This window comes from Haliaeetus albicilla, chromosome 27, assembly GCF_947461875.1.
Source record: "Haliaeetus albicilla chromosome 27, bHalAlb1.1, whole genome shotgun sequence".
NCBI classification, from domain to species: domain Eukaryota; kingdom Metazoa; phylum Chordata; class Aves; order Accipitriformes; family Accipitridae; genus Haliaeetus; species Haliaeetus albicilla.
The window spans coordinates 2456333-2475082 of record NC_091509.1 but is presented as its reverse complement, the minus strand read 5'-3'; the positions used below and the strand labels follow the sequence as shown (position 1 = coordinate 2475082).

The 18750-nt window shown below is 55.4% G+C and overlaps 1 protein-coding gene across 2 annotated transcripts in view; it reads right to left on the bottom strand.

Annotated features, from left to right (window-relative positions):
* Window positions 1-2946: 2946 nt before the first annotated feature.
* PCDH1 (protocadherin 1) overlaps window positions 2947-18750 on the bottom strand; it is a 56441-nt gene continuing 40637 nt past the window's right edge. Inside the window, exons 5-6 of one of the 2 annotated variants that reach the window (XM_069772884.1) lie at window positions 9049-9090; window positions 6935-7073 (exon numbers count right to left, since the gene is read on the bottom strand). In XM_069772884.1, coding sequence (XP_069628985.1) covers window positions 9065-9090 — 26 coding nt within the window. In that variant the 3' untranslated portion in view covers window positions 6935-7073; window positions 9049-9064. Of the gene's footprint in view, window positions 7074-9048; window positions 9091-18750 lie in introns of both variants that reach the window. The other variant, XM_069772883.1, reaches the window with a different exon arrangement.

The window sequence follows — 18750 nt, the reverse complement described above, 5'->3', positions numbered from 1 at the left end:
ATGGCATATGGTTATTGAAGCCCATCACTGCCCTCTCTATGGCCAGCCCTGCTCTTGCGGCTCCACAGCTGTCCACAGCTGCCTGTGGGCATCGTGGCATAAAACACATCCCCTGCCAGAAGAGATGGTGTCAGCTCTTAAACCGCTTTCAGCTCTTTTTGAACCTCTACACTGAGAGTCAGGCTGGCACAGCAGTAGCCCAGCACCCTGCTCCCATGCCAGGAGTGCATCTGCAGCCACCATCACAGCACTGGTAGGCAGCAAAGGCTGTGCTGTCCCATCACTCACCCAAGCAAGAAAGCCACCCTGGTGGGAACTCATTGTCTGGCCACTTTAGCCAGCTCTGTGCAGAGATCTGCTGGCTCACTTTGTCCTCCTACCAGATCTGCTTGGCCCGCAAACCATCTCAGGATCATTTCATTTCTTTAAATATTTGGTGCAATTCTGAGATTTCCACCTGGTTTCCTGTTTCTAGCTTGCAGAAATGCCTATTACTCTGGAAGTGAGGAACTGAGACAAGGAACCAAATAAGCACAGCTCTTCTGTGGTTACTGACAACGCTGGTTTAAACTTCAAGTTGCTTTTTACTGAGCAAAGCCATGCTGGAAGAAAGCCTCAGGAGAGTCAGCCTCCATGAGGAAGATGGTGCTGCTGCACCTGGTCATCCAGGTTAGAGCCAGAAAGAGATCCCAAACCTCATCCAGTTTACCACGCAAGCACTGAAAATAAATCTGCCAGATCTGTGCAGGCAGCTGGACAGCTGAAGCTGCAAGGTCAGGCCCTCAGGAGACATGAGAATTAAGTTTTCCATCAAAATGGATGTCCCTGGCCTGGCACATTCCCAGTTCCTGCTGTAAGCTGAGGACCCTATTAAACCAGATGTACTTGAAAAACCCAGGTCAGAACAAAGCTTATGCAGCAAGCGATTCCTTGCCCAGCCCATCTCCCTTCACACACCATCCCCACCTGGCAGCCAGTCAGACCATTGCCCCTCTTTGCAGATGCTCCCACCCCAGGGGAGGCTGCCAAGGAGCAGGCAGGAAGAGCAGCTTCCCATCTCCTCCACCTTAGGCTAGGAGTGATTCTTGTGGAGCCGCAGGCTGTGCAAACCTCCGAGGACGGGTGGACTTGGCAGGGTCACTGAGGCCACGTCAGTCAACTCCATTTCAGTTGCTCATGAGGCCCAGCCTGGTGGGGCCATCGTGGGCTGGATGATACCCCTTCCACATCCACCTGCGGGGCTCACTGAGCACTGAAACCAATCCTGAGGGCTGTACTGTCTGGGGAGCCTTGTGTCCAAACTTCAAGCCATGCTGGGCAGCCACAGCATCCTCACCGGCACCATTTGCAAGTCCCCTTCCCACCCTGGTAATCAATGTGTGCTGCCATGGAAACCAAAGTTTCCAGACCAGCACAGAGCTGGCTGGATGTGATACTCAGGGCTGTGTCAGAGGACCGGGAAGGCTTGGTGCACTGGCGTGGGACAAGGCGAGGGGGTGCCGGAGGGGAGCACAGTGGAGTTGGGGAGAGGCAAGGAAGGAACAGAGGAGGTGGGAGATGCGCGGGGAGGGGAAAGAGGTGTGAATGGGGAGTACAGGGGATCTGCACAGCCTGGGCTGACTGGGGAGGAGGAGGGAGCGTGAGGAGCAACTGTAGGGCATGGCACAAGGCCAGGCAGGTTCAGGAGGGACAGGGAAGTCCTGGGACTGTGCCTCTGCTTAGGAAGACACTCTTTGGTGATCCTGGTTATCCTGGGGGCAGGTAGGTGCTACCTGATCCCCTATGCCAGCTGTGGGAGTCTGGCACCATCCTCATCTGGAACCTCTTTCCCTGGGATGGGGCATCAGCAGGCAGCAAGGCCACTTGGTTCCCCAGGACCCCTGTAGACACATCCCTGCTGCCCAGCTGGCATGTGCCTGCAGAGAGGGGCAGCTGAGAGCCCCACACCCCCACATCCATGAGGACTTGGGATGTGGGGGGCATTGGTTCCCCTCTGCATGGCCCAGAGAGCCCATGGAGAAGGGGACGGTAGAAAAGGAGTGTCTACAAAAACCCCACCAAGGGAACGATGGTCTACATCTTCACTTGGAAACTCTTCCTTCCCAGGGACACTTGCTGGTGTCTTCCAAGCTGGGGGTGAGTCTTGCCTTTGCCTGGTGCTAAGCTCACAGCAAGCCCAGTGCCTGCAACTCAGCAGAGAGAGGCGCAGTGCTGTGTGTGAGCCCAACACAGCCGAGACATGTAGCACCTGGATGTAACTCAACTAATGAAGGAAGCATCTCTACTCTGAGCTAAGAAACTGCCCTGTACAGCTAGTGCAGTCCTGTGCAAAGGCAAGCAGGGAAACACAACAGCCACAGCTGAGCAAGCTCCCTGCAGCTGCAGCAGGAAGCAGCCGCAAATGTGCCCTGGTTTGAAGTGGCCCAGCTGTTTCCAAAGGGTCTAAACTACCTAAAAAAAAAAACCAACCATGCTTGGTAAAAGAGACAGCAAAATGGTGGGAAATGGCATCATGTCTCCGAGGAGCAGTGATGGAGGTGGGAGGGAGTCTGGAGGTGGTTGGTGGGACTTCCCCTGGTTCCCACCTTAGTTGGTGACGGGTACAAGTGCAGGCAGCCTTCGGGCTGAAGACCACTTTTCACTAAAACATTTTGGTTTTAAATAAAGGAGACTGGTCTGTGGCAAACTGCTTTGTGGGGTTATCTTACTTGTACCTGTGCAGAAACATCCTTAAGCTGGAAAACAGGAGCAGGGAGACAAGAGCAGCCACGCCAGGGCTCCTTGCACCTGGAGGAGGGCAGCAGGAGCAGGTATTTCCCCACAGCAACCCAGGCTCTTCACTGCCTCCACGTGCTTTCTTCCCTGAGGGTGCCCCGAGCCACCCTCAAGGATGCGACACGTGGGAACAATCTGACACATGGGAAGAATCCATCAGGCACAGACACCCAGGTTTTCACACTTTTATTGTAAAGCTTTAGGAAGGGCTAATTACAATGGAGTTGGTCATCTGACAGCTCAGCAAACAAACAGAACAGGAGAGAACGGAAAGGGGATCACGACAGTGTCATGCTCACTGCTCTGAACAGAAAGAATTACAAGGGAATCAATTGTGCTCACAGCGCCCGGGGAAAACCAAGCCCAAGGCCCAAAGCCTTCCCCGCACAGGGAAATGCATCACACATTGAGAGCAATACAACCTTAGCAAGAGGCATTGCCTTAGACATAGGTCACCATCTGAAAAATAGTTGGGTACTTTACTCTGCCATAGGATTTCTCCTTTAGAAAAGCTACACCTGCATGTACATAAAACTGTACAAAAAACAAGGCATCACAAGCAAGGAAATGAAATCTCGTATAAATAGAACCAACACTGAAGAGCTACAAAGGGGTCGCTTAGATCCTTCCCACGCAGCCCGCCTGCTCCCTGGCTCCCACCTTTGGTTTTACCCCTGGCTTGTCCTAGTGCAGTGTGAGATACAGTGAACCCCTCCGCAGAGGCGTCGAACCCCCCTCCTCTTCCCTGTGCTTGTCTAGACTGGAGCCCGTGGGGAGCTTCCCCTCCCACGTGCACAGAGGCTTTATCCTTCTGGCTTATAATTGTGCAAATGAGCTTCTTTCTGACAGCACCTCTTCTTCACCCTCCCCTAGGACTGATCCCCAGTGACACTGTCAACTTCACCCCGGGACAAATCCCCAGCTCCCCGTCTCCCAGAACCGATGTCCAGTGCCTTCTCCTCCCCAGGGACCCACCCCCGCTGCACCCCACATAGCCTCCCACCCCATCGCACCCCACCGAGGACCCACTCCCACTGCCCCCTCTGTTCTTCCCCACAGACCCACCCTCACCCCCCCAATGCTCCCCCAGACACCCATCCCCTCTCCACCCCCCAGATACCCATGCCCTCTCCCCACTGTGCTCCCCTCCATAGACCCAGCCCCACCATCCCTCTGTGCACCTCCACGAGACTCATCCCCCCCACCCCCCGCATGGCACGCATCTCCAGCACCCATTCCTCCCATCCCTCAGGGACCCCCTCTGCACTCCCACCCCCCACCACCCCTTGCACCATGCTTGCACTGAGAACATCGCCAGGTCCTCCAGGAGACAAGACAGCAACTTCAGCCACAGGGCTTCAAGCTTCAGGGTCCCTCTGGTGACCCCAAGCAGAAGGTAGGGAGCCCACCCGCAGGCGAGGGGCCGCGGTGAGCTGGTCTTGGACAAGCACCCCTCAGATGTGGCTATGTCGCTCTCCTGGGGGGTCCCCAAGAGGGGCACTGGACACTGCCACCGCCTGAGCCGAGGGGAGGCGTGAGCAGTCGAGTTGGCAGTGGAGTCAAAGATCCTGGCCAGCGCGGCCAAATTGCACATTCTGCCCAGTTTGGCCCTGAAACTACAGAGCTACAATAAAAACAAGTTCAGGAGTGTGACCTGCTCAGGCAGCCAGACCAGGGGAACGTGGGCCCCGCCGGGCGGCCGCTGTGGGCAAGGGTAGAGCAGGGATGCCCAGACAGTCGGGCAGACATCCACCGGGAGCATCGTGCCCGCCTCAAGGGACCCCCGGCCGTCGGCGGGGAGCAGCAGCAGGAGGCCGGGAGGAGGGTCCTGCCTCCTCCAGGTGGCACCCTGAGGTGCCAGGGCTGCGAGCGATGCAGCATGGTGCAGTGCCGCCCGGGGAAGGCGAGGAGCAGAGATGGGGCGCGAGGGAGCGGGTGCCGGCAGGCGCCTTCTGCTGCCCTTCCCTTGTCGCCCAGGCTCGGCTTGCACCCCGTCCCCTCAGGTCAACTGGAACCGCACCGGGAAGCTGGCTGCATCTTGCCACCACCACCGAAGCAAAGGGAGAGGAGCTGCTCAGAGAGGGATGCTGGAGGGGGGGGGGAGGAGGCTGGGCGGGGGGGGCCCCCCGGCGCACTGCACCCTGACAGGCACTACAGCTATGGCAGGGCAGTCTCTGACCCGCAGCGGCTGGGGTGCCCTGTCCCTGCGGCATCACCGTGCCAGCTGAGCCTGGCAGAGCCGTCCACTGAGCCCGTGGCGATGGACCACGTGGACTGAAGATGAGCCGCTGGGGGAACTGTCCTGCAGTTACCACTGGCCTCGCTCCCTAAGGAAGATCCCAGAGATGAAGACGATCGATGCGCGCATGAGTACGGGAAGAACAACGGTGCAGCACAGCCCCTCCCCGCGTCCTGGCGGGGGAGGACCGGGAAGGGCTACCCAGGAATGAGGCGCAAGTGCCCTGGACCCCTCCTGCCAGGGGTGCATGTGGAGCCCCCCAAAACAGGACTGTGCCCCAGCTCCTGAGGGAGCAGACAGGCTCAGGAAAGCGCCCGGGCATCCCCCTCCGAGGAGTCCCTCAAGGGGCGAGGGGGTCCTCTCCCCACCGCATGCGCAGCATTGCCCCGGTTGGGTGTCCTGCAAGGGAGCCGAGGATGCCAGGGCAGCGGGGAGCTGCCGGGGAGACCGGTCGACCTTTGACAATGGAAGAGAAAGCTGGATCCCGTGAGAGTGGCCCTGTGGCCTAAGGGCAGCGGGAGTCCAGCGGGCAGGGGCTTGGTGGCCCCCAGTGTGACCCTGAGACAAAGCTCCTCCTCACAAAGGCAATGGTGGCTTACAGGCGGACGGGACGGAGGTCGAAGGCATGGCACAGCCGGCCTCATGGGCATCCCCTGCCCCAGAGGAGGCACAAGGCGATGGGCTGAGACGCCACAGCCGATGACGACCTCCCTGCCAGCAGAGTCGGACTGAGGGCTTCTCCGGACCCAGCCGGTCCCTTGACTGGGGGCTTCCCCACACCCAGCCAGACCCTTGACTGGGGGCTTCCCCATCCCTCCTCCACCCGCTGGGTGCAGGGCCACCACCAGGGAACCCTCCCCAAAGCAGACCCCACCTATGGCACCGGGCAGTCCCTAGGGACCCTGCAGCTTGTGGGCACAGTGACAACGTTCAGAAAGAGATCCAGGCTGAAAAATAGCAAAGTCCCTACAGTCCAGCTAGGACGCTGCCCCTTTCCTCCAGCTCCCCAGCTGCTGTTTCAGGGACTGGTCACATCTCTATTTACAATATAGAACATGAGTGTGGGCCGGACACTGCGCTCCCGCGGGCTCTTCCACGCAGCAAACCATTCAAAGCTGGAACTTGCTCCCTGTGGTTTGTTTCTGTTTTCTTTTTTTTTTTTCTTTTTTTGTTTAAATGTCTTTTGTTTCAAGGACAATAAAAAGTTTCAATCAGGCAGGACTTGAATGTCATTCCTAAGATTCATATTTACAGGAGTCTACAGCAAAGAGACAGGCAGCTCACTCCCTGTGCGCGGGGACACCCCTTGTCCTATGCCCCAGGAACTCCACCAGCTCTGCGTGGACCTTTGGTACGTAAGCCCTTCTCCCCAGCCGTGCCCTCCGCACCAGGAGCCTGCCCAGCCCTCCCCGGCGACGCAGCAGTTCGGAGACATGCACCCGCAAGTGCTCGGAAATTGGGTTTCGGATGCTTTCATCCTTCCCACCCACCCCTGGCCCCAGGAAACAACGGGTTAAAAAGGTGCTCCTCTCATCCCTGCCTTGCCCTGCCCTGCTGTCCGCAGAGCCCACTGCCTGGAGAACCGGCCGGAGCGATAAAGCATTGAAGTTTAAAATGTTCCTCTAGACACTGGCCTCAGAAGCACGTCTGCTCCCTGCCCCTCACGCCCAGCCTCACAGGTATATCTCCCTCTTGGTGGTCTGGGACGAGGGGGTGGTGGCTGGCTGGAAGTCCGAGGTCTGGGTGAGAGGAATTTCCTCCATGGGAGAGTCCTTGCAGGGCTCATGGCTACTATTGGAGAAGGCACTGTACGTGGGGAGCAGGCGGAGGTTGGCCATTTTGGTGCTGCGCTCTTCTGAGAGTCTGGGGCTGCCATTCCCGACTTGCTCTTGACTCCCTCTGTCTTGGTAAGGCACAAAAGTGGAGAGTTTGAGGGCGTTCTTGGGCCTGCGGCTGGGGGAGGACTGGCCGGGCATCCAGCAAGTATCGGAGTGGCCGAACTCTGTGCACTCCCGGGTACAGGTCCCAGTCATGGCTACATCGGGCAGAGGCCGGAGATCTGCAGAGAAGCAAGCAAGAGCATCGTTACGCATGCCCAGGTACCACCAGCTCAGGACGTGAGGATGGAGCACACGGACAAGCAACAGAGCCTGGACGTCTCCATCCTACCCACACCCTCCCATGGCGGGAGGGGACAGCCGGACCCACGGCCACCGAGGGAGCGAAGGCAGAGCTGGGAGGGGAACCCAAGGCTCCTGGCAGCCGACACCTCCCGTCCGAGCCCACAGCCCCAGCTCCCCCTGGACAAGCATCCTCCCTGCAGCAGGTGCATGCAGAGAAATGGGAGGCAGAGCATGGGGCAAAGCTCACCGAGCTCACCCCCTTTGGAGACGAGCATTGCACAGGAGGGGCTCCACAGCCTGGATTTGCACAGCAGGACACAGGCTGCCACCAGACTCATCACCCCACAGCTGTGGGCACCACCTGGACCCTGATAGGTTCCAGGTACTCCCTTGGTCCAGCACCTTTGGGCACCACTGACAGCTTCACCGTACAGGGACAGGGAACTGCCCTAAACACAGGCAGGCTCTTCACTGCCCTGAGGTACACAACCATATTTTCTGAGCACCATCCTTGGGCAGCCCTGCCCTGCTCACCATCAGGCATGCCAGGCCACCTGCAAGCCTCCCCAAGCACCCATCAGCAGGACCCCCAAGCCCTGCCCGATGTCCTCAGACATCGTCTGGTCTCCCACGGAGCCCAAAATCCCCAAGCGCAGCAAAGCATACATGGGCAAACCCACGTCTACCCCCAGAGAGGCTGGACCTATCTGATACTCATGAGTCCCTGCCGCAGGAGCCCAAGCCTCTCTGTGCACCAAACACCTGCCCCTGAGAGAGCCAGGTATCTGAGGGCATCAATAGCTACCTGCTCCTGGCATAGCCGGGGAACTCTGATCACCAGCTACACCAGTTCATGGTCTGGTGTCCTCACATACCAGCCACCCTCTACCCCAGACACTACAAGGTCTTCTTGAGCCTTGGCCATGTGTCCTTTACACAGGGAGGACTTGTCACAAGTCTTCAGAGGCTGAAACTTGGCATTTCCATGCAGAGATGCGTGTCCCTCCAAGAGCCATCCCAGACACAAGCCATTCCTTGCCATCTACCCCAACCTGGGGCACAACATAGCCCCCTGCCACTGCCTGGGACATATCACTGCCCACTACCACAAGCACCTGCTGGCAGATCAAGCCTGGTGCTGATGCTGGCAAGAAAGGGCGTTGCTGCTCATGACCTTGAGACTGCTCTGACTTGCAGATGTCCCTTCTGGTTCACAGAAGTCCTCTCCATCTCTCCACCCAGGAGCCCACTCCACTGCATTGCTGACAAACAACCCTGCAGACTGACGGAGGGAGACACTAAGGAGCTCTGGAGACCTGAGACATACAGGGCTTTCACCAGCTCAGGGCATGCCCCTTCCCACCAGACACACACTGGTACACATAATCCCCTCCTCACAAAAAAGGAGAGACCAGCTGGCACTCCCTCAGCCCTGGGAAGAAGCAAACCAGAGCCATTCACACCATGCTGGGGGCTCTGCCCTCATCAGCACATCCCTCCTGCCACCTGTTTGGGGCTCTCGGACACAGGCGTCCCCAGGTCACCCTGGCACAGCTTTCACACAGAGGCAACCCCAGGATGTGAGGAAGGTCTCTGCAAAAGAAGGCTGCATACAGTGCCAGCAATGGTTGACAAGGGTCATAAGTGAGAGCTAAAGAGATGGGCATGGAAGAAGGGGAAAAGTTAGCAGCAAACCAGTGCGTGAGCATATCTTGCCTTAAAACCAACCCCCAGTGACTGTATCCCAAATTCTCAGCTCCTCTGGGGGCTGAGGCCCCCCAGTTTTTCCCCCTGGTCCCTGCAGAGGCTCTGGCACCCACACTGCTCCCCATGCTGGGAGCCACCTCCTGTGTCCCATCCCCTGGCACACATGTAAGCTGTGATATCCTGGCAGAAGCCATAAGGACATACCTCAGCGCAGACCCCTTCACAGCCTGCTCCGCTCAGGGGACTCTAATGAGGAGCAGAAAAAGGACGAGAGGGTCACATCATTGCACAGCTCCCAGCCTCCACACCCACCCTCAGAATCCTCCTGGACCCTTCAGCCTCTGCCAGCCCTCCCCGTCACATTGCACCGAGCCCCACAGCATCCCTCTGGTACCCACTGCCTTCAGGAGTCCCTTGGCCTCTCCTGGCCCTGTTCCAGCCTCCTTGAGGCTGCTTGGCCACCACTGCTGATGTCTCACTAGTTTCTCCAGCCTTACACTAGCCTCTCTGGAGCCCACTGGCCCTTGCAGGACTCACACAGGAACCTGAGGCAAAGCTTGAAGCCACCTGGCTAGTGGCACCCCGAGCCCCTGTGTGCAGAGGGAATGGGGCTGTGCATCACATGGATACAGCCGAGCTGAATGCGCGCCGACGTGCTCATGCACCGCAAACAGGCACACTCCAATGAACTCGTGCACAGGGGACAGGCGTGCTCACGCTGCAGTGTGCAAAAGCAGAAGCCCAAGCATCGCAGGGGACAAGATGCCCACACAGGCCAGTGTGAGAGCATAGCTTGCCGGTGCATGTCTTTGGGGTCATTCTCAGGGCTGGCCACAGACCAACTGTCCTATTTCCTGAGCATGTGGAAAGTTGCCTCATTTCTTTCTCCTAGCTACAGATAGAAAGCAGGATACGAAACCAGAGGCAAGACAGCTCAGTTTTCATCTCTACTCTGTGCAAGTCAAAGCAGAGACTGGAGCTTGCATCCTAGATGATACACCAGGTCTTCCTCTCAGGACAAGAGGATGCCCCGGTGGCCACCGGCTTGGTCAGTTTGAGGTCGTGTTACATTGTCTTTCACTTCTTCTGTTCAAGAGGCGATATTGCTGTCTCTCTCATCTACTTTCCTGCTGGACAAATGGGAAGGCTCATCATCATTTCCACTTCCAGAAATGCCTTGGTGCTGTGCAGTCCTGGGGTGGGGAGTGGATGAGTGCCATCACTTCTTGCTCTGACAGAAGGTGCTTTGCTGAGTCAATGGAGGGTACTGGCAGGACAAAAATAAAAGCTACCTCTCCAGTGAACAAAGCTATGGTGATTTCCTTGTGCCAATGGCAGCTCAGAAATCGCAGGATCAAGCAGGAACGCTGTGTTCAGGGTCTTTTATTCTGGTTTTCCCATTGTCTGTTTCTGGCACTAAAGTCTTTTTCCAGTGTTGTCCCTTCACTTGCAGTGAGATGCTGGCATCAGAGCTCTGCCACTAAAGGAGCGTATTATGTTCCATGAGCACAACCTGCTCCGCTTTAAGAGCCCCGGAACAGGGCAGGGTGTAATTCCTGAATAGCTGTGATTTAGAGCAAACATGACCCTACAGCCTAATTCTCAGCACATGCTGGTGGTTCAGAGACTTCGATGTGCCACTGCAGACAAACAGAAATCTTTCTTTGGGGGTAAACACTGGTGGAAATTTTGCCCACAAAGTGCTGATTCTGGATGCCCTGCAGCATGGTGAGAAGGCAGAGCCCAAACCTCACCTTGGGGTCAAGGTGCCCACTTCACCTTACAAAGTGTACTCAGGATTTCAGATCCCTTCTCCACCCCAGGAATGCAGTTTTGTGACTCTGAAGCTCTGAAACCTGACAAAGTTTCCAGGTGATGAAGAAGATGGCTGTGCCCTCTCCAGCATCTCATTCCTCCACGGCATCCTGGCCATGCAAAGTAAAACCTATGTCTGTGCAGCTGCTGTGTTTTTCTGAGCTTTGCCCTCTCACTGCACTCCTTTTGAGGGCTGGCCCATCCTGTTATTGGCATTTCCATGCCAGAAGGCTGTACTTCACAGCCAGGAGGGTTGTGTAGTTGCTTGGGCATTCCCAGTCCTCACAGTCTTCTAGCTCCCCCCTTTCTATAGCTTTGCATTTCCCTGGCATCCTCTTGTTAGCTGCCTCGGGGCTGCTCTGCCTCGGCACATTGCACAGGAATGAATCTGGGGTAGTAAAAGTTGCATCCCTTTGAACTTTTCAGATGAAAAGGGGGCACAGTTGGGGCTTTACACCGAGAAGCATTGAGAGATGCACCCTGGTCCCTCGTTCTGGCTGGAGGAGGGGAAGCTCTCTCGAGCTGCGGCTCTGTTCTCGATGCTGGTGTGGCTGTTCTCATCTCCTGACATCCAGGGCACCTCTGCTCTTTGTGAAGGAGACTGTGCCAGGCTGCCTCCTCCGGGAAGAGGCACATATTTGTGCCGCTAATTATTTCTCTCTCTATATCCCCATGCAGGGCAGGAACACATCCTGGTGCAGCCACTTGCAAGGCCTCTTCTAATAGTATTATTGCTCTTAGTGGGGGATTTCAACAGTGCACTTGAGTACTGACAGGAGACAAAAGCAGGCAGCCTCATTCAGCAGGCACTTCCACCTCCTGCATTAGATGTGCAGAGGTTCACTCGCCCACTTCAAGCCAGGTAGTTTCAAGCAGAGGCTGAGAGCCAGCCTCAACCACTTTTTTTTTTGGCACCATCTGCAACGTCCGCAGTCTGGTTTGGTTCTCCCTGTCTTCCATTTGCGTCAGACATCAGCACCGTATGCGTGGTGTGCAGTGCTGGGTGAGCAGGGATGATGCAGCACAGGAGGCCAGATCTTGCGGGTGAGGGGATACAGTAGAGCAGCTCTGGGAGGGAAGACAGTGGGACTGTGGGGATGTGACACAGCAGAGCACAGCAGAGGATGCAGAGAAGCCCGGAAGGGAGGAGGAGGGAAGCGCAGCATGCTAGGAGGGACTGGAGAGGTTTAGTGGTATGTAGAAACAGGGAATAAGACAGTGTGGGGAGAGCAGCTTGGAGGCAAAGCAGGATGCTTTTCTGAAGCGTCAGATCAGAAAGACTCATCTTCCCTACCTGGTGGCATGGAGAAAATCACCCGCTAATTTCAACCAGCTACCCCTGTGCAGATCCCAGAAGCACTGTACTTCTTCTGGCATTGGTCAGGGGGTAGAAGGGTGGAGCATAACCCATGCTGCAGATTGAGGGCTGGGTACGAGGTATTTCTTTCAAAATGGCTGTCTTTCAGCCAGGGAAGGATGCAGTGCTTCCAGTACAGGCAGCTTTACCAGCTCTGTTGCCCTGGTGTGGATACCTGGAAACACCTCTTCTCCCACACCAAGCCCTCAGGGCTCTGCAGACCACTCCTGGGACACCCCTTACAGCAGTGACCTCCCATGACATCATATCCCAGCAGCACTGTCCTCCCTGCCTGCCCCTACAGGATCGATGCAATAGGAACAGCCTCCCTGGTGCTGCTCTTCCAGCAACTTCGTTCCCACAGCACAGCTCCTGAGAGTAGGCACCATTCCACTATTCCACCATAGCTTACTGGTGCCGTTCTCCTGTACCACCGCTCCCTCCAGGTACCACTCCCTGGAGTGCTCACACCTATAGGTACCCTTGCCTACAGCACTGTTCCCTACAGGCACCACTCCCCTACTGCGGTACCGCTGACAGGTACCATTCTCCCACACCACTGTTCTCTATAGGTACCACTCCCCTACAGCGTGACTACCTACAGGTATCGTTCCCCTACAGTGCTGTTCCCTACAGGTACTGTCCCCCATGGCGTGGTTACTGAAGGTACCACTCTCCCGCAGCGTTGCTCTCTACAGGTGCCATTCCCCCACAGCGCCATTCCCGGGAAGCACCACTCCCCCATAGCGCTGCTGCCTACAGGTACTGGTCCCCCATGGTGCCACGTCCTCCAGGTGCCATGTTCTGTGCTGCTGCTCCCTTCAGGTATTGCCTCCCCCCGCTGCTGTCTTCCCTCCAGGCACTGCTGCTCTAATGGTGCCATTTCCTCCAGGTACCATGTTTTACAGCACTGTTCCCTCCAGATACTACTCCCCTGCAGTGCTGCTTCCTCCAGGCACCATTGCTTCATGGTCTGTTCCCTCTTCACTATACCCTAATAGTACAGCTATTTGGATAGTCTGCCCCAACATCCCTTTTTCTTATAGCAGCAGCCCCATTACTTTGCTATTCTATTCTATTCTATTCTTCGTGTCTTTGCATCCTGGCACTGCTGAAATGAGTGCCTTGCACTATCCCACCCCTTGACTTACCCCTCTCTGCCTTTGCCCTGCAGCAGCACACCCAACCCAGTAGCCTGGAGGAGTCTCCCCACATCGGCAGCAAGAGATACTCAACAGCCTGTCCCCACCTGGCCAGCTCAGCATGAGCTTCCTTTGGTGTACACGAGCTCAGTGGCTCCTTTCCAATGTCTTCCCCCTTGCAAGGGTTTTTGGGAGAGGGGAGCTGTGCTGTAGGCAGCTGCAGAGCTATTACCTTCTTTGCAAAGCCCTGACACTAGGTGCCCCTTCAAGGTCCCCATATGAGGTGGGCATGGCCAGTGCGTTATCCCCAGCAGGGAATGGCCTGCCTCTGGACACAGGGGACCAGAGCAGTAAGCTTGCCTTCTGCAACTCCTCAGTCCGTCTCCTTTCTGGCCCCTGATTCCCACACCACATGCGGACGTGACCAGAGCCCTCTATCTCCAGAACAGTACAAGCACAACACCAATTTCACTTTCCAGGCCTTGGGGAAGGCTGCTGGACTGCTGCCCATTTCCACAGCAATGCTCCAGAGATCAATGAGTACAGAAATATTGGAAGCTGAAAGCACTAGCGGAGAGCTCCCCGCAGTCCACGTCAGTCCCTATTTTTCCTAGACTGAGCTAACATCATCCCTACAACACCCAGGCAGACGGTTTGCAGGACCATTCCTAGCACTACAACACCCAGACAGACGGCTTCGGGGACCAATTCTAGCACTACAACACCCAGACAGATGGCTTTCCAAACTTAACACCGTCACTACAGCACGCAGACAGATGGCTTCTGGTATCTGAGACCGACCCGACACTGCCCATAAAGGTGGTTACTGCAGTTCAACGCCACACCTACAGCTCTCAGGGCAATAACGAGCAACACCCGCTTTTACAATAAATGCCGAGCAAGATCCTCAGACTGATGCCAGCACACAGATGGATTTCTCCTAGGCACCAAAGTCAAGAGATATAACGCGCACAGCCATCTCGCCCAGACCCTACAGCACTGAGCATCTCTCCCCTCATGCTAAACAATAGTATCTAAACACCAGTACAGACAGCTTGCTCCAAAGTTAATGGCCTGTCAGCCCCCAGATGCATGCACGGATCAAACCATGGCCTCTGGAGTATATTACAACAGCACACACTAACTGCAGCACCGAAGCAAATGACTTCCCAGATCCTGCCAAGGGTATCACAGCAGAACCAGCACGTAATTAATGTGGACAGATGCACCCACCAGCCTCAGCCTCACCAGCACAGGTAGCGCTAAACCACTTTGTCGGCAGCGAGGGCCTGAGCCCAGGCTCCCAGAGGACATGCTCTTCCCTTGCTTGCCGTAACTGGAGCTTGAGGGACCACCTCCCCACTGCCGTTATGCCTGTAAACTGCAGGCAGCTAGCTGTGCGACAGTGGCAGGCTGGCTGGGAAGTGCAGGCATCCCACGGCCACATCGCCACAGCAACGGGAGGTGATCCGTACCCTGCGCCAGTGGCAGGAGCACCCAGATGGATGGCTCTGGACACTGGCCGTGTTCCTGCAAGGACCAGGCAGGGCTCGCAGGGCTGAGCGACAGACTATGGCACCTGCAGGATTCCCAAAAGCACCATCTGCCCCCCAGCTTCACTGCAATCCCCGTGATACCCAGCAAAACAAATTCAATGCCCCTGTAACAGATTTTGTGCTTGTGGTGCCTCTTACATGATCTCCTACCCTGGCACAGTGGGGCTTCAACTTTCGCTGGACTATAAAAAGCAGAATTATTACATTAAATTACTGAATAATTATGTTAAGAACTACCTTAATAGGATTACAGGGTTCAAAGGTTAGGAAATGCCAAAATTAGGATTGTCCATGCAGTCTTAATTCGCTTCATGAAAATCTGCTTCATGGTGCAGACCAGAATTACACTCTGGTGGAAAATATTTTCCCTGGGGTCCCTTTGTGCCTCTGGGGGAGAGGACAGAACCACCTGGGAGATATAGCAGGCTTTTCAGGATGAAAAGGCTTTGCCAGTGAGACTCGACCCCACAGGCTGCTGAAATTGAGGAAGGTACAATAAAAGGGTCAAGAGATCACAGAAAATTACTTCTCTAAAGCATGGGACTGGAGGATAGGGGGATTGCTTTACTATTAAGAAAAAACTACAATTTCCTTTCCTACTTCCTTTTGGAAGTGAAATATCTGGACAGATTTCACTGCCACTTTTAAAAATATTTGGTAAGTGGCCTATGTCCATTATGAAAAATTATATCCTTGCAGTTAAAGTTTGCCAAAACTTCAAGCAACTGAAAACAAAGTCAGGTAATGAGCATTACTGGGCAATCCACTTCACCCATGTTGTATAAAACACAGTAACAAGTCTAGCTCCAAAATGAAATCCTGGTTACTACAATATCCAAACACTGTCCTCTGGCCAACCAAGAACTTCTCATGACACCTACAGACATTCAACAAATAACCACCAGAAAGGCTGAGGAGTCACGCACTAACCAAACCAAACCAAACCATGCAATAACCAAACCATCTTCCTGGTCTCATTATATGCTCCTGCAATAACCAGCCTGGGTGAGTAACAACTCCTGTAGTACCTTCAGAAGTGCACAAAGGTCTTGACAAGAAGTTGTGGGCAGCAAAGCAGCCGCCCTTCTTCCCCCTCTGCCCAAGGAGGAGGGGAAGGTCAGAGCACAGGGCTCTTCTGGCTTTTGAGTCCTCTCTTGCAAGGGCTAATGATGGTTATGCAAATAAGCAGAGGAACACCACCTGCTATCCCCAGGGGCTGACAGCTCATGCATGCCTCATATGCGCATTCCTGCTACCCAAATACCTACAAAATTGCTCCTTCCACATTCCCACCTTGCCTTTGCCGATGCCTCCCATGCATAGGATTCCCCCCAGACCCTCCCGGTGGGGGTCCCAGCCTGGTCTGTGGGGCTGACCTGTCCCTCTGTCCAGCCAGGGGCTCCCCACGGACACACGGATGCGCGGCCCAGAGCCTCCTGGCATGCCCTGGTACCAGTGTGCTGCCTGCTGATGGGAGCAGGGTGACCAGAAGGGGCCAAGCCACCAGGGCCAGGAGCAGTGCCACCCATGCCAGGGAGAGCTCTGGCTACCCACCAACCTAGCTACAGGGTGCCTACAGCCAAGGTGCCGTTGCCCAGCTCTCCGATGCAACATGGTCTCCAGCCGGGGTCTGCTGCATCTGGGTGAACAGCAGGAGAGCTGAGGTTGCAGCCCTTGTAGCACCAGGTCCTGGGGAGTTCCTGGTCCATATTATTATGGGTTGCTGACATACAGTGGTCCTCTTACCTCATCTCCCTCCTCCTCACTCAGAGCATCACTGAGACACATCATGGCTTCTGGAGGGGACTGGTGACCTGTCCCATGGCTCCTGCAGGAGGATTGTGCCCTGCGCTCCTGCCACTGCTCCAGAGGCTGGGGACACTTGTCTGCTTGTGCTGAAAGCCTCAGGGCAGCAGCAAGGGCAAGCGCAGCAACCCACATGCCCCAGGCCACCCCACAGCTGCCAGTCATAGGATGTGTTAAAGCAGCAAATGCTTCTTACAGAAGGAACCTGAGTGGCTAATCCTTGAGCTTTACCTTGTGCCTGAGCCTGTGAAAGGCAGGGGTCTAATCCCCTCTGATCCAGCCCCTCTGCTCAGGCAGGGGTCTGGGGGGGGGGCAGTGGACGGAGGGGTCCCCTCCAGCCCTCACCCCATATACGCTTCCAGGCAAATTGCAGCCTCCCATCCCTGGGGCCAGCCTCAGCACCCTCCCTCTGCTGCAGCCCACCGCTCCAGCCAGCCTCCCTCCAAGGGTTAATCTTCCTCTCTAGAGCTTCTCAAAGCTAATTAGAAAGAGCCTGGGCAAGTGTGGTGGTAGACACCGCTGCACTTATCTCCCCACTTCCGGGGCTCTGCCCTTATCATTTAATTAAAGCTGCAGTTGTGCTTCCCTTCCTGGCAGCAGCTAATCAGGGAGGGCACTGGAGCTTGAGGCAGCCTTTGCCAGTTTGCTAGGGAAGGAGCAGAAGGGCAGGGAACATGCCCCAGGAAGGACAATAAAAGGGGGAAGAAGATAAAGAAAGAGTCCCTTTGTGCTGGCGGCCTGGGGACCAGGAGGGCAGCGAGGGACCAAGCCCCAGTCCCAGTGCCAGTCTGCCAGCTGCGGTGCTGTGCGTGGGGGCACGCAGGGTCCTCTCAGCTCTGGATGGAACTCGGCAATGTCAGCCTGGGAGCGAGCCAGGAAAGCTGACTCCTCCACAGGCAGGCTGGGAGGCACTACAGGCTAGCTCCATCCCCCAGCAGGAGCAAGACCCTGGACCCCCCACCCTGCCCCAAAGCAGCTCTCCCAGCAAGGCACGCTCAGATGCACCCTGACACCAGAGCCCATGCATGCTACAAGCCCCAGCAGCAGAGCAAGCCACACTCAATCCTCCCACAGGCAAGGAATGACCCATGCCATGCAGTACCCAGCACCCCAAAGAAAACTGGGGACCCCCAGAGTACTGGGGAGGGGGCATGTCCAGGAGGGATGCCATCAAGCACCAGGAGGGATGCCCATCAAGCAACAGCAACTGCAGCAAGATCCTCCACCAGGTCTCTGAGGGAGGGCAAGGATGCATAAGTCCTGAGAAATGCTGCTGTTTGAAGGCCACACAACAGCGTGTGGACCTAGCTACACAAGGATGCGTGCTGGCATACATTCAAAGAGAGACTCAGCCATTTTGGGGCAAACAACCCCCAACTGATGCTGACAGCTTCCGTGCCAAATTCCACACCTCTATTCCAAAGCTTGGTTAAGCTAATGGGTCTTGAAAAGAAATTCTTATAACCAGTTTGTTAGCAGGGCTGAGACAGCATGTCTTGTTCTCAGAAAACAGCTGGAACACCTCTGCTAAAACTTAAGAAAAAAAGGAAAAGAAATCAACCTGAGGGAAACCCAGCATGGAAAATTTAAGCTTTAGTGTTGGAAATCTGCTGAAGTGATAGAAGTGATAAGCAATCGAAAATAAGTCTGTATAATACAAAATGTCAAGCAGCCTGAGGCTGCGCAGTCTATATAATGATCCTCATTGCAGGTTCCAAAAGCTGCTCTGAAGGCGCAGCCTGCTTGGGAGATGTATGGGTGTGCTTGGCATGCTCCGAGCAGGAGGAATAGAGCAATTGTTTCAGCCTTATGCCAACACTGTACAGTCCTTCAACTGCTCCTGGAAAGGGTGGTCCTCTCCCACCATTGCTCATCTGCTAGTTCCTCAATCCTCCTAGTGTCCTAATCATATGAGCAAGAATTAATGCACAATATTTTAATTTTTTTAAAATTAATTTTCAGCAAGACCAGTTTTCTCAGCTCACCTACAGGCTTGTGTTGGATGGGAGTGAGCAGGTAGCCACATGCACAGCCTAGGAGTGCATTGCAAGGTGCGCCAGTTCATGTGCACAGGGACTTAGGAATACTGGTCTGGTTTTATGAGCACACTGTTTGCTCCTTGGTGGCTGCCTTTCATTGTACGATTGTATTAAAGCTCTTGTGTCAAGGAGAAAAGAACTGGCATACGTGTGTCTGCCTTTGAACAAAACCATTGTTAAGCTCCATCAAC